A 23,635-nucleotide genomic window follows, 5' to 3' on the forward strand; every position below is an offset into this window, starting at 1 on the left:
GGAGGAAAGGTTTTTTACATGTTTTGTTTCATGTTATTGGCAGATCAGTTTAAGGAAAGAAAACGGGAATGCATTTGAAATTGCAATAAAATTATTTTTTTTTGCAATCTCTTATCGTTCATTTCAATACATGTGCATACAAAAATAAATAGATAAATAAAAATAGATAAATAAGCAAAAATGCTATATCCTCAAGGGTAAGTTAATCTACGATGTTAAACAGTAGGCTTAAACATGATTAAATATTTGTACCAGCATTTGTCAATTGTTGTTTACTCTTATCCGCTTCAGTGATTATCCGAATTCACTGACAGTTTCCATTAATTTTCATTACTTAATCACATGTCATTAAATCTATTACAGAAGATAAAAAGATACTTCTTTTGCATTATATCAAAATATTTATTGAAGGTGACAAAAAACAATCAATTAAGCAATTATAGTAGATATCAAGGCAAGCTAAGTGTAATTTTCACACCTTCGCAGATCATACGTTTCACCCATTATATAACAATTTGGTGTTGTTTACATCTGCAAGATGTGCGATTTTTTGTTATTTTGAATGTAGGTGTGACATTTGGCAAAATCTGTTCGGATCCCAGAGGTTAATTCTAGAGTAAAAAAGAACAAAAATTGAAAAAATCGTCCGGAATTCGGAGTAGACAGGTTCCGGATCCGAAAGGTTTTTTTACTATTGAAAATAGAATGAATAAAATCGGGACCGGACACTTCGTTCGGATAAGAAAGGATTCCGGATTAGAAGGGTTCGGATTAGCAAGGCTCCACTGTATCAACATAAAACTTAAGGTATTTAATGATCATGGTAAGATGTTGAAAAGCACACTTATTATAATGAAATATTCCCCTTGTATGATAACTGTTCAATATTAAGAAATGTTCATATATTTATTTTATATGTAATGATAAATTTAATTTTCAATGATCTAATTTCAGGAGGTAATAAAGAGAAAATGCCTTCACTTTCATCAAAAAAGATGAGGGATGGAAAAAAGGCGCAACAGAAAGATCATGGGGAAAAGAAGGTTTATCAAGGTGGGGGTGAAATGTAGACGTTTTAACTGTAACATCCAAAACCCTTTTGTTTCTTCATAAAAATTTTCTTTTGTATTAGTTGTTTATTTTTCAAAATGGACTTGGGAAAAGATCTTTGGTTTTTTGTTTTATTTTATGGGGCATGAAAAATGCTCTTTCTTTTTTAAATGATAAATGGATTTTTCTTCAAAAATTTTGGGCACAAAAAACTTTTGAACAAAAAAATTTCAAGGGAAAACCAAAATTTTTTTGATCTTTCACTTATTAATGACCTTGGCCTTGAAGGTCAAATTAGTGAATTGCTTGATTTTGCTATAATTGGCTATAATTTTTTTTTAATTAATAGATTGTCTTTGTACTTGAGCAAACTTCATAAAGAACAATATCTTAAAGAAAATGAAACAGAGTTTGACCTGACTTATAAATGATTGGCCTTTAAAGATCAAATTTTAATTTGACCTTGTCATTAAAGGTCAAGTTATTGAATTTGCTACCATTGGCCAAAACTTCGTTATATATTTAAAGATGTTTTTATGGTAAAAACTTCATTTTAATTTTCTTAGCAGATGACAGTGATGAGGAGGTTTATGACAATGAATTTGAAGATTCTACAGGTAGGTATTAGTTAAGTTCAAATGTTAAATTTCATGTAATATAATCTCCTATTTCAATACAGAAGTTTAACAAATAAGTATGAATTGACATCTCACTGTTTAAAACCAATAAAATGTAAAAAAAATATTTGTGTCAAGAAAATTGAAAGATAGAGCAAAGTAAAAAGTTGAAAGGATAAAAAAAATCTATGACATTAGTAACATTGACCTAAGACAGTTTACAGACGTTTTTGAGAGTTTTCATAGAGACATATAGGCTAAATTAAAACTCTTCAATAGAAGTTCTTTAAACTATGCATGTTGTTAGAATATGATAACAAAGATTTAAGAGAAAAGAAATTTTGGGTAGGAGCTGTTGCTTTTGAGTAATCTGAGATTTGATGATAATATCAGCATTTTGTTGTTAAAGTAATTGAAAAAGATCAGTTGTGTACAATATCTTCAAAATTGCACTATTTTTTTTGTGAGCTTTGAAATACTGGTATTTAATGCAACACTGTCATTTAAATACTGTTGTAGTTACATTTTACATTTTAGTGATGTTAATAGTTACTTCTAAGTTTTACGCAATATATAGTTTGATATATCCTTTTTTGTGTCGCCTCTACGGAGTAGTGGCGACATATAGGGATCACTTCTCCGTCGTCTGTCTGTCCATCTGTCTGTCTGTCCGTCCATCACAAAACTTGTCCGGACTACTCCTCATAAACTACTGGTGCGATTTCATCCAAACTTTACAAGAATGATCAGTACCAAGTCTAGTTGTGCATATTGTCAGCATTTCCCGGTTCAATGATTTTTGTCAGAGTTATGGCCCTTTAATAATTTTTAATTTTATAGTTTGTCCGGACTACTTCTCTTATACCACTAATGCAATTTCAATGAAACTTTACAGGATTGATCTGTAGCTCAAGTCCTTGCGCATATTGCACGGGTTTTCCGGTTAAATGATTTTTGGCCGAGTTATGGCCCTTTGATAAAAAGGTGTTTTTTTCTGTGTGTTACCAGATACGCAAAAGCTTGTCCGGACTACTCCTCATAAACTACTGGTGCAATTTCATCCAAACTTTACAGGAATGATCAGTACCAAGTCTAGTTGTGCATATTCTCAGCATTTTCCACTTCAATGATTTTTGTCAGAGTTATGGCCCTTTAATAATTTTTATTTTTAAAGGTTGTCTGGACTACTTCTCTTAAACCACTAATGCAATTTCAATGAAACTTTACAGGATTGATCTGTAGCTCAAGTCCTTGCGCATATTGCACGGGTTTTCTGGTTGAATGATTTTTGGCCAAGTTTTGGCCCTTTGATAAAAAGGTGTTTTTTTCTGTGTGTTGCCAGATACACAAAAGCTTGTCTGGACTACTCCTCATAAACTATTGGTGCAGTTTTATCCAAACTTTACAGGAATGATCAGAACCAAGTCTAGTTGTGCACTGTCCGTCTGTCACAAAATTTGTGCCAACATGAAATTGGCCATCATGAGGCGACACATGTGATTACTGATCGCTCTTGTTGTATTGAATATATACTTCTTTTACTTCTCTTTTCTTTGCCATTTTAAGGAAATCCCCTTGAATTTACTAAAGGATTGGTCTCAGTTAAAAAATGTAATGAAGGCTCAATTCTAAAACTGAAATGCACAGTGAACAAACAAGACATGAAAGCCATGTGGTACAAAGATGAAAAGCGGCTGGAACAGAATGAGAGAATCACACAGATATCAAAAGATTTAACACATATCCTTGAGATACAAAATGTTTCCCAATCAGATGCTGGAGAGTACAGAGTTAAAATTGAAAATCTGGAGTTAACATCAAAGGTCACAGTTAAAGGTATTAAAAGTTTGTGAATATCTTTTTATCATCATTGTGTGTTAACATATTTGATAGGTTGTTTAGCTTTACTGATTTTAAATTATATATTGACATCATTATTAGGCAGTCTATCAGAATGGTAGTCAGCAGAACAAAGGGAAACAATGGATTTTATTCTTTGTTTTATAGAAAAAGAGACGTTTGTCTGTTTTTTATAGAAAAAGAGACATTTGTATCTTCAACAACAGAAAATAAAATAATTGTTCCATTGTTTCATTATGATTATCATCATTAGTTGCATGTATATCTGTACTGGGAATTAAAGTCAAACACTATTAAGTGACTGCATGCAGATGGGAAGTGGCTTAGAACAAACAAAGCATGGGAAAGGGTCAAAATTATTCATGATATCTTTCCTTTGTAGTGGGGAAATTTTTCATTTACATTTATATAAATGTTTGTTCATTATAACACTCTGATAACCTTTAAAGATGCTTAAACAAAGAAATGACTTAAAAATGGCTAAATACATTAAAGATATATTGAGGAATTGATCGGGGGAATTTAAAGTGGTCATATGTAAGACAAAAGTTCATGTGGTTCATGGCAGTTGGCTAAGTATCTAGATGACTCTTGATTTTTAGGTAAAAAATCAAGGTCACCATGCCCAATAAGATATATGTTTATCAGTATTTGAAATAATAATTTTATTGCCATTGCTTTGCAAAATTTAGATGTTCCACTAGCTTTTCAACAAGAATTAGTTATGGAGGACAGTCTAAAGGAAGGCTTAAATCTAAATCTAAGATGTTCTATGAACAAACTACACACAGTACCCACATGGTACAAAGATGGGAAGCCACTGGAACAGAATAAAAGAATCACACAGACATCAGAAGGTCTCAGCCATATCCTTGAGATACAAAATGTTTACCTACAAGACTCCGGAGTGTACACAGTTAAAATTGAAAGTCTGAGTTCAACATCAAAGGTCACAATTTTAGGTCAGTTCATTTTCAAAGCACTGTTAGAAAATTAGTTCAGCAATAAAAAGAATACTTTGTCTTTTCTTACTTAGGTGACAGTGTGAGCGTTTATGTATCACTTGCTTTTAAGTTTTATGCTCAACTTCTTTTTCAGAATCATATCTCAAGAACGATTTAAGATAATTGCTTGTTACTTCATACATGTCTTTGAGATCATAATAGGTGTCACTCTCCAAGGCCTGTATCTCTAAAATTGATTTTTACATAATTATGGTCCTTTTTAGTCCCCTACCGGTTTACCGGAGGGGACTTTAGGTTTTCCCCTGCGTCCGTCCGTCAGTCCGTCCGTCAGTCCGTCTGTCCACAAAACTGGATCCCGCGATAACACAAAAAGTACTGAAAATATTTTAATGAAACTTGGTATATGGATAGATGGCAGTATGGAGATTATGCACGTCTTTTTCTTTTCTTCCTATGTTGAAAATTCTGGTTGCTATGGCAACAAATAGACTGAAAATATGGCAGATTTTACACATAACCTGGATCCAGTGATAACGTTAAAAAGTATTGAAAATATTTTTATGAAACTTGACATATGGGTAGATGGCAGTATGGAAATTATTGCACACATCCTTTTCTTATCTTCCTGTGTTGAAAATTTTTGTTGCTATGGCAACAAATAGACTGAATTTTCAAGATTTCTGATTCTAGTTTTTTTTAAGTTTTTTCACTATAAGTTCTTTATTTCTTAAGGTATTTTCTTCAAACTTTAAAAATAAGTTGCTAGTCATCAACCACATCATATGTGAAAAGTTTACAACTCTAGCACAAAATTTATCAGAATTACCTCCCTTGAACTTAAAATTTTCATGAAAAAAAAACATTGTTTTTTTTTAATAACTTCTTTTTTTCTGAAAACGTATCTACTTCAAACTTCATATAAATGTTTCTTATTATTAGCTCAACATTTGTGAGTGTTCAATACTCTAGCAAGACTATTTCCAGAATTATGCCCCTTTTGAACTTAGACTTTTTTTTGAGAAAATTGGTAATTTTTAATCCAACTTCTTCAATCATGATAGAATTTTCTTCAAAACTCCCACATCATTATAATATGACAAGGTTTATAAATCTAGCATCCATATTTCCAGAATTATCTCCTCCTTAAACTTTTAATTTTTTCCTATTTGTTCTTTTAACTTTCATTTACTTCAATTTCAAAAAATAAATATTCAATATTTCATACCTTCATTACTAATTGTTCTTTGTTACACTCACATCATGTATGACATCGTTATCTCCTTTTTTTTTAAAATTTTGCTTTTAAAATGTTATATTTTGATAACAGGGATGTTTAAAAAATAACTTTAGACTGTCCTTCAGTCCGTCTGTCTGTCTGTTCACTGTGATCACTTTTTAAGAACTTTTTCAACAAATTTACTTAAAATAGAAACATAAGTGAATGGCCAATGGCCCTTCAGAATGTTGCTTGGGCTCTTACCGGTAGGGGACTTATGGATTGCTTGCAATACTATGATAATTGCTTGTTTGAAGTTAGAATTTACCTGGTTAAAACATTCGATGCAACATCAATCCTACAAACTACTGAAAGTATTCACTGGAAATTCTGTACATGTCTTAGGAATCATAAGTGAATGTCACATTTTAAAACTCTTAACACTCGACACACATTTTGACTGAATTAAAGCCTTTTATGAGCTTAGAAAATTCCTGGCATTATAAATTTTCAAAACGACTGAAGGTATCAACTAAAAACTTGAAACATGTCTTCTGGATCATAATTGGAGATCACTATACAAGGTTCACAACTCTGGCATGAAATTTTACTGATTTATGGCGGTTTGTGAATTTAGGAAATTATTTATTTAAGCTTTGCATGCAAAATTTATCTTTTAAACTACCAAATGTATTCACTTGTAACTTTATTCATGTTTTGACATTATAATAGAAGGTTAGAACACAGACTGTGAATTTATGGATGAAATGTTAAATAGCTGAGTAAAATATGACAAAAATACGAATTTGAAATTGTTATAACAGTTTGATACCAGTCTTATTGACAGGTCAAATCTTACAGAAGGTGGATAAACTCTTACTTGTACATACACCTCACATTGTCTGCGCTCATGATGACCTAATTGCAATGTTTAATTATACATCAGTTGTGCTGCAGTTTCTAATTGTGCTATTTATGATTGTCTGTCATTGTTGTCTTAAAGGTTTCATTTAATAACTCAGATTAAATGTACCTCTACATTATATATATTTATTTTAGAGAAGCCTTTAGCAGTGACATTATCTTTACAAAAGACAAAGAAAGTAGAGGAAGGCAAAGATGTACAGATGAAATGTATAGTTTCAAAACCAAATCAGAAAGCAAAGTGGACATTTAATGGCAAAGTGATAAAAAATATGGAGACAAGAATTCTTGTAGAATCATCAGAAATGGTCCATCAGCTTACTATCAAAAATGTTACTATGGATGATGCTGGAGAATATTGTCTTGAAATTGAGGATCTTCAAGAAAAGACATTTCTTGAAGTCTGTGGTAGGTTTATTATGATATTGGCACTCTTTTCCTTATTTAACCTTTTCCCTTATATAAGCGTGTTTCGACGGCTTTTGCCCCCCCCCTTTTTGAGGCCTCAAACAGTGAAAAAATGTCCTATTTAGACCTCAAACACTGTTTTTTCGGTTGAGAAATGTTGTTAAAAGAAGTGACCATTTTTTCGGCGCCGTCCCCCATCCAAATAATACATCAGGGGGTTGCCAGAAGGGGGATGTGCCCCCTTCTGTTTGGGGGGTTTGAAGGGGGGCGGAGTCCCCCTCATCGCCAAGAAAATTTTGGACTTGTGAGAGGCTTAAAATGACCCCAGGTTGATCATAAGGTAACGTGTAACCAACGCTGAAAAGCCTTTGACTCTATCTCAATCCCTTGAGAAGTTGCAGCATTTTGAAGTAAATTTTGATGGAAAAAATCGAGGCAAAAAAGTGATTTTTGGCAATTTTGAGATGTCCCCTCGTTGCCATGGTAACAGGAAATTTAAGACTGAGCATGTCGTTACAAAGGCAATGGTCCAGTCAACATTTGTGCCAAGTTTGATTAGTATTGAAGCATTTTTCATAGTTTCATAGCAGTTTGAACTTGTAAGAGGAGGCTTTTCAGTGAAAATGGCCATTTTTCACAATATGCTCATGGGGGAAAGGGTTAAATCAAGATCAGATACAGTAAGAACAGTAAGACACTCCAAAAACTGGAATCATCTGAAAACTGCATGATTTTAAAAGTCCCATATTTCCCTGAAAAGTTCATTAAAAATATCCTCTAAATACCAGAACATCTGGATTCCAAAACCCGACAATTTTCTTTGGCTTCTATTTTCTAAGCATCAGAAAACTGGCAGCTATTTAGGTGTCAACTTTCTGGGTATTTTAATGTGGATTAGAACATAATCATAACAGGTGATATGTTTAATTACCTGCTTATCGTCGCCTGCTTTATCAATGCAGGTGTGACAAAACCCCACGCGTCAAAACCCCACATATCAAGATTGTCTAGTGTAGACAAAACACCATACATGAATTTTATGGAGTGGCCAAAACCCCATACCTTTTATTTTATAGAGTGGAAATAACCCCACCCTTTCCATTACTATTAGTCGTGTAGTCCTTTGATTAACAACAAAATAACTGACATTGTTGTCTTTTAGAATAATAAATGTTAATTAAGGTTAATGAATGTTTACCCTTTGATTTTTATTGAACAGTTTGTAATTTTGAATGTTTAATAGAACAGTTTGTAATTTTGAATGTTTAATCTTTGATTTTGATTGAACAGTTTATAATATTTGCACAGTCTATTATCATTCAATCATATTGTATTGTTGTATATTGAAATGAAATATGACATACAATTATTTATCATGATCAAAGGAACTGCATAAAATAATTAAAGTAATTATATCAAACTTAAGTAAATACTCTGTTTTGTTCTTTTCTTACAAGATCCAAATCATATGAATTGTATGGTTTATAATAAATAATTAGAAAGTGTGTGGTTATCTCCACTCTCTAATGTTAAAGCTGGGTTTGTCCACTTTATAAAATGTGTTTGTGGGGTTTTGAGCTGTGCAGTTTTGTCCTACATTCTTGAAAAACACTTCCAACTTGTCAGTTTGTGTATATTTCAAAAGCCAAAGTTCTAGTTCAGAAAATGTGTTTTGATTCCTATATAATTTTCTGAATTATATTTATGAATTCGCAAAATGAAATTCCTCAAGACATGTATTGTAAAATGAAATTTAAAAAAGGACTAATTAACCCTTTCCCCCATGAGCATATTGTGAAAAATGGCCATTTTCACTGAAAAGCCTCCTCTTACAAGTTCAAACTGCTATGAAACTATGAAAAATGCTTCAATACTAATCAAACTTGGCACAAATGTTGACTGGACCATTGCCTTTGTAACGACATGCTCAGTCTTAAATTTCCTGTTACCATGGCAACGAGGGGACATCTCAAAATTGCCAAAAATCACATTTTTGCCTCGATTTTTTCCATCAAAATTTACTTCAAAGTGCTGCAACTTCTCAAGGGATTGAGATAGAGTCAAAGGCTTTTCAGCGTTGGTTACACGTTACCTTATGATCAACCTGGGGTCATTTTAAGCCTCTCACAAGTCCAAAATTTTCTTGGCGATGAGGGGGACTCCGCCCCCTTCAAACCCCCAAACAGAAGGGGGCACATCCCCCTTCTGGCAACCCCCTGATGTATTATTTGGATGGGGGACGGCACCGAAAAAATGGTCACTTTTTTTAACAACATTTCTCAAACGAAAAAACAGTGTTTGGGGTCTAAATAGGACATTTTTTCACTGTTTGAGGCCTCAAAAAGGGGGGGGGGGCAAAAAGCCGTCGAAACACGCTTATATAAGGGAAAAGGTTAACAAAAAATGATGAAAAACCTTGGAATCACTCAAAATCTAGTTTTTCCATGTTAACATGTGGTCTTTTACCTAATTTTGGTGAAAAATTGTTGTTTTGTAACATTTATATTTTTTTTAGTTAACCCTTTCCCCATGAGCATATTGTGAAAAATGGCCATTTTCACTGAAAAGCCTCCTCTTACAAGTTCAAACTGCTATGAAACTATGAAAAATGCTTCAATACTAATCAAACTTGGCACAAATGTTGACTGGACCATTGCCTTTGTAACGACATGCTCAGTCTTAAATTTCCTGTTACCATGGCAACGAGGGGACATCTCAAAATTGCCAAAAATCACATTTTTGCCTCGATTTTTTCCATCAAAATTTACTTCAAAGTGCTGCAACTTCTCAAGGGATTGAGATAGAGTCAAAGGCTTTTCAGCGTTGGTTACACGTTACCTTATGATCAACCTGGGTCATTTTAAGCCTCTCACAAGTCCAAAATTTTCTTGGCGATGAGGGGGACTCCGCCCCCTTCAAACCCCCCAAACAGAAGGGGGCACATCCCCCTTCTGGCAACCCCCTGATGTATTATTTGGATGGGGGACGGCGCCGAAAAAATGGTCACTTTTTTTAACAACATTTCTCAAACGAAAAACAGTGTTTGGGGTCTAAATAGGACATTTTTTCACTGTTTGAGGCCTCAAAAAGGGGGGGGGGGGGCAAAAAGCCGTCGAAACACGCTTATATAAGGGAAAAGGTTAAGACAAAAAAGTTGAAAAGTAAAAACAAAAGGTTTTAAACAAAGACAATGTTCAAATGTTCACATCATAATTACCAATAAATGTATAAAACCTAAAAATTGGAATCCTCTGAAAACCAGACTTTTGGTCAAGGCTGCAGGTAGTGCCCAGTTTTCAGAATTTTTACTGACTTGTGTTAATATAGTAAGTGATGAAAATCTATTGTTTAATTGATGGCTTGATTGGTTGGTTAGTTGGTTTCTTTCTTTTTCTTTCTTTCTTTCTTTCTTTCTTTCTTTCAAGGTCAAATTTTAAATAAAAATATGAAGATGTGTATAGGGACCATGAAGTCATCATATATTGAGGGACTGTAACACAAATGGTCATTATAATATTATGGCTTTGAAACATGTAATTAAGGTCAATATATGCAAGGTCAAGGTCACATAAGATGATGAATTATCCATATTTTGTCTTGGGCATATCTCCTACATGCATGGAAGAGTTTTTACAATACTTCATAGAAATGTTGACCAGCCTGAGAGCAGGCTCCAGGTCATAGGGCAAAGACACCGAGCAAAACTTTCATATTGGGATTTTAATATAATTTTGCACACTTAATGCCCACCATTTTTAGGTGGAGTATCACTCATTGAGGTCAAAGTTCAGAAAAAAATATGAAGATGTGTATAGGGACCATTTAATTATCATAAGCAAAAAAGGTAACAGTAATGACTATGGCTGTGACAAATGTAATGTAGGTTATTAATTGCAAGGTCTCAACAGATGATTGAATAACTAGATATATTCCAGACCTTATCTCCTACATGCATGGAGGAGGTTTAATATTACTTTATAGAATTGTTCACTGCCCTGAGACATAGTGTTCTGAGCAAAAATAAGGTGTCTAGGTCAAAGGTTAGGGTCACAGATCTCTGAAAAGCACTTGTCCGGAGCAAAAGTTCTTTATGCATTGAGGTATTTTAGTATAACTTATCACAAAGTTTTATCATTGTGAGGCTGAGTGTGGTAAATAAAATTCAGGTCCTTGTAGCCAAGATCAAGGTCACACATAGAGGTAGAATTTGAGATATAAAGAGGTAGAATTTGAGATATAATACAAAAATATGTAAAGGACCAACTTGATTGCCACACTTCTTATCACCCACAGCTCCTCCTAAAGCTTTTGTGATGGGCATATTTTGTAATAAAGTCACCCTTGTTATAATTATATATTTTTATCTTTACATAAAAGAATTATATAGAATAATTAAATATGGTATAGGTTTTTCATGCAGGTGCTTTATCCACAATTGGTGGAAATTTAATGTAACATAGACATTGGCCCTATGACATTTGACCCCCTCCTCCAGTCTTAAAATGTATCCTTGAACCTTTGCTCCCCAAGTTAAGATAATTATGATTCTGACATTTGCTAATTATGATTTTATGTAAGATGCATTATTAAGTTTATTTTAAGATAATAATGCATTAATTGTTGACTAAATTTTCATATCACGTGCTTTGTTTAACACTTTTGAAATCAGTGCGTTTCTTTGCCATACATATTATATCTACATGTATTTGGGAGCTAATGTCCGAGGTGAATTTTCCACTAGTATGTATATTGTCCATTATTGCATCTTTGAAATGGAGGGCAAATTTCTGTGGGATCAAATGTCCTTATACTAACATGAAACATGTCTTCATTCATCATAATTATGTTGGTCACTGTCAAAGTCTCATAAACATAGCATGATTTCTAAGTGAACTAATAATTCCTCTTTTATGAACTTTGTTAGGATATAATCAAATCAAAAAAAAAAGTTGTGTCCATCCTATACTTTTTTACATAAATTATCGTTATAGATGACACAGAGAATGAAGATATTGGAGGAGCTAGAGGAAACAGTTCACCAATTTTCAACTCTTCTAGTAGACCTGATGAAATTGGTGAATATGTCCGATTAAAAGACACAAGCCATGTAAATGAAAATGCAACTCATGACTATGTTAATATAGCAGGTCAGGATGATACTGTGGGGTCGAATGAACAGATGGCAAAACAAAACAGTTTAACTACTTCTAAGTCAAAGACTAAATTTGGACACTCACTTACTCTAAAAGAAACACAGAGATCATCTAAGACAGTATCTTGTGGCAATGAGGATGGAAAATTTAATGATGATTCCCACTCATTAACACTAAACCCTTCAACTGGTGTTTGTCAACTGAAAAAGAACAGATCAGCAGCTGTACCTGCAAGTAAAAACCTGCTGATACCTGAAAAGGGGCATGGCCTGCATACAGCTTCAGTACAAACTGTACAACAAAGTTCTTCAAAGATTGTAAAAGGAAAGCCAATGGTAAATCTGTGTGGTAAAGATCAAGGAGATTCAAGTCAAAGCGATGATGAAAGCAATCCTCACTCAAGCAATGAAGACCCTGATGTTGATGAACTTACAGCATCATTTAAATCTCGGCTTAAACTAAATGGCAAGTTTAATAAGCTGGTTTACTTTCATTTAATGAATAAGCAAAGATAAATTAACTGAAATATTATATTATATCAGAAAAAATGTACATATGTACTGAGTTTAGATGCACAAATTCAAAAGCCATAGATGATATTTATGCCCCCAAAAAGTGGGGTGCATAAAATTATAGCGCTGCACTTGTCCGTCCGTCCATAGGTCTGTCCGTTCCAACATTTTGGCTTTAGGGGCTATTTTCTTTGTTATTTTCTTTGTTTTCTTAAGGGCTACTAGCCCCTTAACCCTTTGATCACGGAATGAACCTATTGTTCTCTTTTGTTCTCTTTACTATTATAAACCCAAAATGTTTGCTCGTCCTTCCGTCTGTCCGTCCGTACATCTGTCTGTACGTCCCGCAACTCCTCTTAAACCGGATGGCAGATTTTGCTTAAATTCCAGGGATGAACAACCTTAATGTGTAGATGGTAGTAAAGGAAGGAATTTTTGCTGCAACCAAATTTAACAGAATTATGGCCCTTTGTTGATTTTTTCACTATATACCATATAGAAATTTTGTGAACGCAACTCCTGTTTAACCAGATGGCAGATTTTGCTTAAATTTCCAGGGATGAACAACAATGGCCCTTTGTTGATTTTTTCATTATATACCATATATATGTTGTTAGTCGGGGCATCCGTGTCTTTTGGACACAGTTCTAGTTTTATTCTAAGAAGCGAGAAATCCTAATTCAATAATGTGAGGGCGAGGAGAAAGACTGAATTGTTAACTGAAATCACTGTGCACAGTTTAGTCAATCACTAGGTTAAGATACAATTTGTATGGTTTACTTGTAAGTTAATTTTATATCAGCTGTATTTTTAAAGTGACAAAAATTAGAAAGTATATCCTAAAAAATTCAAATTTAAGAATACTGTAACTGTCATTTACAAAATTTGTTAAATATTTACAATCCAGGTGAAACTAATATTCATAGCAAAATGTGATAAAATTACTATTTATGTTGCCAAAGTTTACAATCCTCTGTAATAATAGTAATAGAAGTTAATAGTAAGTTATGAATGATATGACAATTTAACCAAGGTTAAATCATTTACTTTGTATAATTTACAATATATTTATTCATTAGAAAAAAATGTATAATTTACAATATATTTATTCATTAGAAGAAAGTGTTAGTTTTCATAAAAAAACACATGAATCCTGAGGTGTGCAGCTTTAATGTACATAGATATACAGTTTGACTTCACATTAAAAAGTCAGAAAAACTGTAAATATTTTTCATTGTCATTCTTTCCTCATTGTTTTTTCTTTCAGAGAAAAGTGATAGTAAAAATATATTTTATACAAAAGAACATACAACAAGTGTAAAATGAAGTGCTAAAATTATCACAATGTTTTCAGGTATTATTATTAGATATTATTATTCAAAATAAACATCTTTGTCTTGTTTAGATTCTGATGCAGATTCTGCTGGGAGCTTACCACAAACAGATGACCAACAAATTGCAGGCCAACATGGAGCATCTGGACAAGCAGGTATTGTTAGATTTCTTTTTCTGATAATTTATAATTCTGATAATTTATAATTTATAGTATGAAATTGTTGAAATTTGTAAGTAACTTTTCACAGAGGTGAAATGTCAGATTCATGCTTGACTAAACAATTGTTTTCTCAAGAAGCTTTCATTTGGTAATACATTTGTGCAGAGATTTTTTTCTGTGATAAAACAATGTATGCAAAGCTTATATCTAACATCTAAATGTTGTGGTCAAATGAAAGATAAAACAACTGGTAAATGCTTGTAAGAGGTAACATTCTTGCATAGCAGACTGGCTTTCCGTGTGTTTTAACCATGCCGGAAATTTCATCTGGCATGGGGGGTGCCATATGTAATGATATAAATTTCTGTTGAAAATAAAGATAAAGAATTTAAATTATAATGGAATATTGTAGAATATGCAAGAAAAAATATCTGACATGTTTGCAGTTCGGATCTATATGAGTCCCTCTGAGTAACCCGCCCATGGGCGGTAACGAGGCTTGCAGAGTTACTGCCAACTGGGCAGGTCACCTCGGGACAGATATTCTGGTCCGAACCGTAACATGTGACAGATATTATTACTCTGTTACTTCACTGCAGATATTTTGCTGCACAATTGAAAACCTACATCAGATAGAAATACTTAATTATACTCGAAAATTTTACTTAATTATACTTGAAAATTTTCATAGTATTTGATATTTTGGACATAGTAAAATAGTTTTACTTTGTACAAGAACTTGTAATATGTGCTTGAATTATATTTGAAAGACAGTACTGCAGTAAGTTAAAGTATCTCATCCCTTTTGTTACCTTCAGTCAGACTTCATGGCCATCCCGCGTCTCTTGTTGTTGAATTATTTCATAGGACTTTAAGACATTTGTAATGATATTGCAAGCTTTGCTGATATGTTTCGGTACTAACACTACACACACTTTGATTCCATCCTTGTAGTGATGGCATATAAAATTATTAATGTTTTATGTTGGTTTAATCTAATAAACAAATCTGTAGAGGGATATTTTTTGTCAAATATGACAAATCAAAAACTTATTGTCCCCCGCCTTTTCCAAGAAAAAAGGGGGATATAGTAATAGGCTCCGTCCGTCTGTCTGTCTGTCCGTCACACTTTCGTGTCTGGTCCATAACTTTGTCATTTATCAAAGGAATCTGAAATAACTTGGCACAAATGTTTGTTATTATTAGACAATGTGTCATTCGCAACAACCAGACCCCTACTTCCAAGGTCAAGGTCGCACTTGCTCATTCAAGGTCAACATTGCCTATTTGATGGTATATGTCGTGTCCGGTCCATAACTTTCTTATCTTTGAAGGGATTTTGTAAATACTTGCCGCAATTGTTCACAATAATGAGACGATGTGTCATGCCCAAAACCGGTCACCTACCTCCAAGGTCAAGGTCACACTTGGAGGTCAAATGATAACATAGTCTATTACAGTGTATATTTTGTGTCCGGTCCATAACTTTTTCATTTGTCAAAGGAATCTGAAATAACTTGGCACAAATGTTTGTTGTAATAAGCCCCTACCTCCAGGGTCAAGGTCTTACTTGCTCATTTAAGGTCATCATTGTCTATTTGATGGTATATGACGTGTCCGGTCCATAACTTTCTTATCTTTAAAGGGATTTTGTAAATACTTGCCACAATTGTTCACAATAATGTGATGATGTGTCATGCGCAACAAACGGTCACCTATCTTCAAGGTCAAGGTCAGACTTGGAGGTCAAAGATTAAGATAGTCTTTCACAGGGTATATTTTGTGTCCTGTCCATAACTTTTTCATAGATCAAAGGATTTTGTAAATACTTGCCACAAATAGTCACTACAATAAGACAATGTGTCTTGCACAATACCTGCATCCCTACCTTCAAGTTCAAGGTCATACTCATACTTAGAGGTCAAAAGTTAACATAGTCTGTTTTAGGGTATATTTTGTGTCCAGTCCACAACCTGGGATTTTAAAAATACTTTGCACAAATAATCACAATAATAAGATGATATGTCAGGTGCAAAACGTGGGTCCCTACCTCCAAGGTCACACTTAAAGGTCAAAGATTGACATAGTCTGTTATAGGGTATATTTTGTGTCTGATCTATAACTTCTACATAGTTAAAGGGATTTTGAAATACTTAGCACAACTAGTAATATTAATAAGACGATATGTCATGCACAACCTGCACCCCTACCTCCAAGGTCAAAGGTTAACATGATAGAATTTTAAATTCTGTGTTTCAATTTACTAGTATTTCTTTAATAAATTAATTGTTGCATTTGCAGATCTATCATTGATCATAATTTTGGACTGAAAGTCCTGAAATCCATACCTCAATCTTTTGAAATAGCACAATTTTATGCTTCATATAAAACTTCCCCGAGGCAGGGGACGTTGGTAACTCTGTTACAAATTCTTGTTTCAACTTTATAATTGTAAGTAATCAATTGTTTTGAAAATATGTTTTGTTTTACATTTAGAATGTTCAAGTATGTAGGGTTATTATACCCCCACCACAAAATGTGGGGGGGGGCTATAATGGATTCGCTTTGTCGTGTCGGTCGGTCATTCCGTCTGTCCGTTCGTCTCCATTTTCGTGTCTGCTCTATAACTCCTATACCAAATGAAGGATTTTCTTCAAACTTGGCTCAAATGTTCACCTCAACAAAGGGATGTGCAGAACCTATGTTGCCCATGTATCAGCTCAAGGTCAAGGTCACAATTGGAGGTCAAATATCAAACAATAAAATATTACACAATATGTCGTGTCCGCTCTGTAAGTTCTACACTTATTGAAAGATTTTCTTCAAACTTTGCTCAAAATAATGTTAACCCCAACAAGGGGATGTGCAGAACTCATGTTGCCCATGTGTCAGCTCAAGGTCAAGGTCACCATTGAATGTCAAATATCAAAACAATCAAATATACACACAGAATGTCGTGTCCACTCTGTACATCCTACACTAATTGAAGGATTTCTTTAAACTTGGCTCAAATGTTCACCTCAACAAGGGATGTGCAGAACCCATGTTGCCCATGTGTCAGCTCTAAGGTAAAGGTCCACAATTGAAGGTCAAATATCAAACACAATAAAATATTAGACAGCATGTTGTGTCCGCTCTGTAAGTCCTACACTAATTGAAAGATTTTCTGCAAACATGGCTCAAATGTTCACCTCAACAAAGGGATGTGCAGAACCTATGTTGCCCATGTTTCAGCTCAAGGTCAAGGTCACTATTGGAGGTCAAATATCAAACAATAAAATATTACACAGTATGTCGTGTCCGCTCTGTAAGTTCTACACTAATTGAAAGATTTTCTTCAAATTTTGCTCAAATGTTTACTTCAACAAGGGGATGTGCAGAACTCATGTTGCCCATGTGTCAGCTCAAGGTCAAGGTCACAATTGAAGGTCAAATATCAAACAATCAAATATTACACAGAATGTCGTGTCCGCTCTGTAAGTCCTACACTAATTGAAGGATTTTCTTTAAACTTGGCTCAAATGTTCACCTCAACAAGGGGATGTGCAGAACCCATGTTGCCCATGGGTCAGCTCAAGGTCAAGGTCGCAATTGAAGGTCAAATATCACACACAATAAAAAATAGGACAGCATGTTGTGTCCGCTCTGTAAGTCCTACACTAATTGAAAGATTTTCTTCAAACTTGGCTCAAATGTTCACCTCAACAAGGGGATGTGCAGAACCCATGTTGACCATGTGTCAGTTCAAGGTCAAGGTCACCATTGAATGTCAAATATCAAACAATCAAATATTAGACAGTATGTCATGTCCGCTCTATAAGTCCTACACTAATTGAAAGATTTTCTTCAAACTTTGCTCAAATGTTAACCTCAACAAGGGGATGTGCAGAACCCATGTTGCCCATGTGTCAGCTCAAGGTCAAGGTCACAATTAAAGGTCAAATATCAAACAATCAAATATTACAAAGAATGTCGTGTCCGCTCTGTAAGTCCTACACTAATTGAAGGATTTTCTTTAAACTTGGCTCAAATGTTCACCTCAACAAGGGGATGTGCAGAACCCATGTTGCCCATGTGTCAGCTCAAGGTCAAGGTCACAATTGAAATATCAAACAATTAAATATTACACTATATGTCGTGTACACTTTTTAAGTCCTACACTTATTGAAAGATTTTTTTCAATTTTGGCTCAAATGTTCACCTCAACAAGGTAATGTGCAGAACCAATGTCGCCCTTTTGCCGGCTTAAGGTCAAGGTCACACTTGAAGGTCAAAAATTGACTTAGAAAATATTTTTGAATTTTAACATGTAATTTGAATATTTCTGTAACTTTTAGAAAAGGTATTTGCTTGAAACTTAAAATATATATGAAGTGTAACAATTATTAATCTTAATTGAATTAAGATATGCTGGTCAAGTTTCATAACTCTGTATTGTGTTTTAACAAAGTTATGCCCCTTTTTAGGTCTTAAATTTACATACAATCAAATATTAGAAAATATGTTGTGATCACTCTACTAATCCTATACTAATGGAAGCATTTTCTTCAAACTTTACTCAAATGTTCACCTCAACAAGGTTATGTACAGAATCAATGTTCACCTTTGTGTCGGCTAAAGGTCAAGGTCAGACTTGAAGGTCAAAAATTGACTTAGAAAATGTTCTTAAAAATTTTCACATGTTAGTTGAATATTTTGAAACTAGAAAAGGTTTTGCTTATGAAAACTTAAAAAGATATATGGGTGTCACAAATAAGATATGCAGGTCAATTTGATACTTGTATTGCATTTTGACAAAGTTTATGCCCTTTTTAAGTCTTTTAAATTTACATACAATCAATACAGAAACAATATGTCGTGTCCGCTCTTAAAATTCTATAGTAATGGAAGGATTCTTCAAAACTTTACTCAATTGTTCACCCCCTGGGCAATGTGGCAGATCCATCTTACCCTTGTCCAGCTTAAGGTCAAAGGCCACACTTGAAGGTCAAAAAATTGACTTATAAAAATGTTTAGTACATGGGAAAAATGAAGGTTATTTGTAATGTTGGAAAACATGATTTGATAAAAATATTTTTACCTATTACATGTACAAATTAGTCTTTTTTTCACCAGAGATAATTTCTTTTTATGTATTTGTGCCACTAAAGTTATTCCCTTAACCACCTTTCCAAGTTGTCTTCTGTCAAGGACGTTGGTGGGGGTGTGAATCGCATTCAGCGATAGTACTAGTTTTACATGTAAAAATTTCTATTTTTAGATTCTGAACAGTTACATGTGAGAGTTAAATTCAGTGGAGATACTCTAAGACCAGTACCATTATCTTTTGAGAAGCATATGAAATATCACTATCTATTGAATCATGAAAAATGCTTTACAAATGTAGCTAATGATTTAAAGAAAGAAAAACAGATAGACATATCAGTTAAAAGTGGAATCCTTCATATTTACCAAGGACAAAAATATGAGAGAAGGTATTGTATAGAAACAGTTATGGATTTCATCTTCAGACATACTGAAAATATTGTTGTCAATGGATGGCCATCTCTTGGAGTTGACATTGAAAAGGCTGAAAAAGAATTATTAAGTTCTAAATTGGGTAAATTAAAGGAGATTTATGTTCGCCGCTACAAAGGTAAAATGCATGTGGCATATGGTTCCTCTTTGTCAATGAAAGTTGATCAGGATGTTTCAAAAGCATTTAAAAAGTTTTTGTTTGCTAACAAAGGCAATATTTCTAAAACATGTGATTTACCTTACATACTTCACAGAATTCTGAAAAACACTGATTGGAAAAAGCAATTTGAAGATAAATACCCAAATGTACAAGTTGAATGGGAGCCTGATGATGATGAAGATGTAGTAAAGGTAGTTTTCTCTGGAAATAAAGAGAAAGTATTGGAAGCAATGAAATGGTTTGAGAAAAATATTGTGGGAGAATATTGCTGTTGCAGTGAAGAAATGAAAAAAATCCCAGAACTAGATTTGTTTTCACAACCAGAAGATGTTGTTCTTGAAATGTTTCGTGGTGAAATATGAAAACGCAAAACAGGACATAAACTGTTTGGATATAAACGAGGAAAATGGGCAAAAGGGTTTTGGGTTATATTCTACTAATCCCAACAAAAGCAAAGGCAGAATGCATAAGGCAAAGAAGGTACCACTGATTAAAAGGAGAGATTGGTGAAAAAAGGCGAAAATACTGTTTGCGTAAAACACTGCTTCATGATACAGGGATAAATCAGTTAATCCCAGATTGGAATAAATCAAAGTATGCAGTTGTACAAGTTGATGAAGACAAAATCATTGTGAAAGGTTTAGAGAAATATGTTCAAGAACTTAAGGGAACAATAGAAGCTATGATAAAGAGTAAAAACAAACAAAACATGTCTGAGACTGATTGTTTTCTTGAATGTGATCGTAGGTTTTTGAATCTGATTGAAGAGAAGGGAGTCTTGAAAGATTTGTCAGACAAAAAACAGATACAATACAGACTGGTGGAAAAAGGAATTTTTTATAGAGGAGAGGTATCAAATTTCTCAAAGTTTGATGATGAGTTAAAGAAGATGAAAAAGGAGTACACTACACATTATGTTGATATTCATGTAAGCAAGGAAATGGATAGAACAAAGGTATCTGAAATACTACATAAAACCAAAGAGAATTATGATGGGCATATAAAAATTGATGAAAATAAAGATACAACTCCAGGCAACTACCAGACAGCTACAGTTTTAGGACCCATACTGAAAGATGACCTACAAGATTGTCTATATACTAGGTGGTGTTTAAAAACATGCACTGTAACACTAGCAGAGAAATTGTCAGACCTGTCCAGTGCAGATTTGGTTTTTGTACCTGTGGATGAAAATTCAAAATCTGGTAAATCTTGCATTTAAATAATTTATAAGTCCTCTTCTGATTAAATAGGAAGGAACTTTAGTTTTGCCTTGTTTCAGTCAGTCAGTCAGTCAGTCCATTTGTCTGTGATATCTCAAAAAAGCAATAGAAATATTTTTGTGAAACTTGAAATATGGATAGAAGGTAGTATGAAAATTATACATGTCTTTTCTTTTTCTTATGTTGAAAACTCTAGTTGCTTCATTGTATGTCAATAAGACTAAAATATGGCAAATATAGCAATATAATTATTGTGATAACTAAAAAGATCTCAAATAATTTTTATGAAACTTTAAATATGTGAAGATGGCAGTATGCAGATCATTTTGATTAAAAATTCATCATCTGTCTGACAACATTCATGAACTTAGAATTTCTGTTAAAAGATGTTATTTTTATGCCACTGCAGCATTTGCAATGCGTTGGCATATAGCATTTCACCTGTGTGTTTGTATGTGCATGCGTGCTTGTATGTGTTTGTGCGCGCGTATGTGTGTGTGTGTGTGTTATATAGATTATAATGTGAACTTCAAAAAACCACTTGTCCAATTTCAACCAAACTTGGTTGCAGGATTGTTCCAAAATTGTTCAAAGAATTTGATTCCATGTAGAAATCTGGTTGCCATGGCAAAAAAAATCTTCTTGTAAAGACCCACACGGCCTAGAGCTTATAGGTACTTTGCATAAGGCATTGTCTGGTAGACCTCTATCAAAATTGTTCAAATTATAGCCCTGGGATCAAAATTGACCCCGCCCCAGGGGTCATTGATTTTCACTATGTACATATAGTAAAAACTTTTGAAAAATTCTTGTCTGAAGGTACATTAGGCTTTGACTTTTGACTTTTGATATTTAGTATATGATATCATCTATTATGACTATAGGTCCTCTACAAAAGTTGTTTAAATTTTGCCTCTAGTGTCAAAATTGGCCCCCCCTTGGGGGGTCATAGATTTTCCAAATATGTATATAGTAAAATCTATAAAAAAAATCTTCTTCCTTGAATTTACAAAGGCAAGAGGTAAGATATTTGGCATGAAACATTGTGATAGTGGACCTCTACCAAGATTGTTCAAAAGATAGCCCTTTGGTCAAAATTGGCCATGGCCTGGGGAGGGGGGGGGGGGGGGCTTATTGATTTTCATTATGTGCATGTAGTAAAATCTTTAAAAATCTTTTTGCATGGGTGAAAGTTTTCAGGATTATTCCTGAAGTTCAGGATTTTCAGTCTCCTGAAAGCCTTCTATTTCCTATGTAGAACTATAGAAAAGCTGCTAAATTCAGGATTTTTCAGGATTTTTAAAATTTCTAACTTTCACCCATGTTTTTGTCTGAAGGTACAAGGCTTAGAGCTTTGAGTTTTTGTGTATGATGATATAATCAGATGATCTATACGTCTTCTACCAAAGTTGTTCAAATTTTGCCTCTAGTGTCAAAATTGGCCCCATGGGTCAGAGGTTTTTTATGTGTATATACCGGTAATAAAAATTGAAAAACGTGTCTCTTTCGGAATTGACAAAGGCTAGAGGTTAGATATTTGTCATGAAACATTGTGTAGAAGACCTCTACCAAGATTGTTCAATTATAGCCCTTAGGTAAAAATTGGCCCCGCCCCAGGGTCATTGATTTTCATTATGTACTTATAGTAAAAACTTAAAAATCTTTTGTGTGAAAGGTAACAACTTACATTTGATTGTGTAACACATGTTATACACACACATTTTATATAAATTATTCAGTAGCTGGGAGTAAGTCTAAAGGTCAAACTTTTCAGAGATGTTTATGAAATGATTCAGGTCATGAACTTTAGCAAGATTGTTAGTTGTGAGCTTTGTAGAGATATTAAATGAAACAATTTGAGCATATTATAAGGACATTATGATTCATACCATGTTTATAATAATGCTTATGTTTTTAGAAATTGGTAATGCTTAATTGAAAAGATGGTATTTAAGAAAAAGTTACTGTTTTAATACAGCTATGTTATACACTTAATACCTACTTTTTTGTCAATAAAAAAATATTTTATTTTTGAATCAATTATTGCACTATAATGGCCTTTGTATCTAAACATTAGACACATCTGCACTTGTGTCTAATGATTTAACATGCTGAAATATGGCCTTGACCCCTAAATTCACTAGACACTACTGCATTATGACAAAGTTAAATTGTATAGTAACAAAAAAAATCTACTTCTGTTATATTAATGGGGTGGCATAGCATTTTTTCACAAATGCATTCTTATTTACTATAATTTCTCCTTTTCTAAGGTATCTTCTCCAAACTACAAGTATTTGTTATTATCACCCACATCATTTTGGACAAGATTTATAACTCTAGCATGAATAATTTTGAAAATTATCCCCCCCCCTTAACTCCCACGCCCCACCCACCCCGGAATGAAATATGTAAATATGTAATATTTTGATTCTAACATGACATTAAAAAATATAATGCTGCCGTACCTGATATCCAGTTTAGTAGCACCTGATTTGTTACCTTAAACTTTTCATTGCGTCACATTTTTAGCTC

At 33.6% G+C, this 23,635-nt stretch overlaps 1 protein-coding gene across 1 annotated transcript in view; it reads left to right on the forward strand.

Annotated features, from left to right (window-relative positions):
- Positions 1-954: 954 nt before the first annotated feature.
- The window catches only part of LOC132748084 (uncharacterized), a gene marked incomplete at its 5' end in the record, with an annotated part of 58,682 nt that continues 36,001 nt past the window's right edge, over positions 955-23,635 (forward strand). The window contains 9 exons of the mRNA XM_060737631.1: positions 955-1,053; positions 1,617-1,667; positions 3,234-3,503; positions 4,220-4,489; positions 6,768-7,040; positions 12,032-12,658; positions 14,111-14,194; positions 19,461-20,228; positions 20,375-21,082. Coding sequence (XP_060593614.1) covers positions 955-1,053; positions 1,617-1,667; positions 3,234-3,503; positions 4,220-4,489; positions 6,768-7,040; positions 12,032-12,658; positions 14,111-14,194; positions 19,461-20,228; positions 20,375-21,082 — 3,150 coding nt within the window. The remainder of the gene's footprint in view (positions 1,054-1,616; positions 1,668-3,233; positions 3,504-4,219; positions 4,490-6,767; positions 7,041-12,031; positions 12,659-14,110; positions 14,195-19,460; positions 20,229-20,374; positions 21,083-23,635) is intronic.

The sequence above is a fragment of the Ruditapes philippinarum genome, unplaced genomic scaffold, assembly GCF_026571515.1.
Source record: "Ruditapes philippinarum isolate M1 unplaced genomic scaffold, ASM2657151v2 ctg7751_1_1_1_1, whole genome shotgun sequence".
Lineage (NCBI taxonomy): Eukaryota > Metazoa > Mollusca > Bivalvia > Venerida > Veneridae > Ruditapes > Ruditapes philippinarum.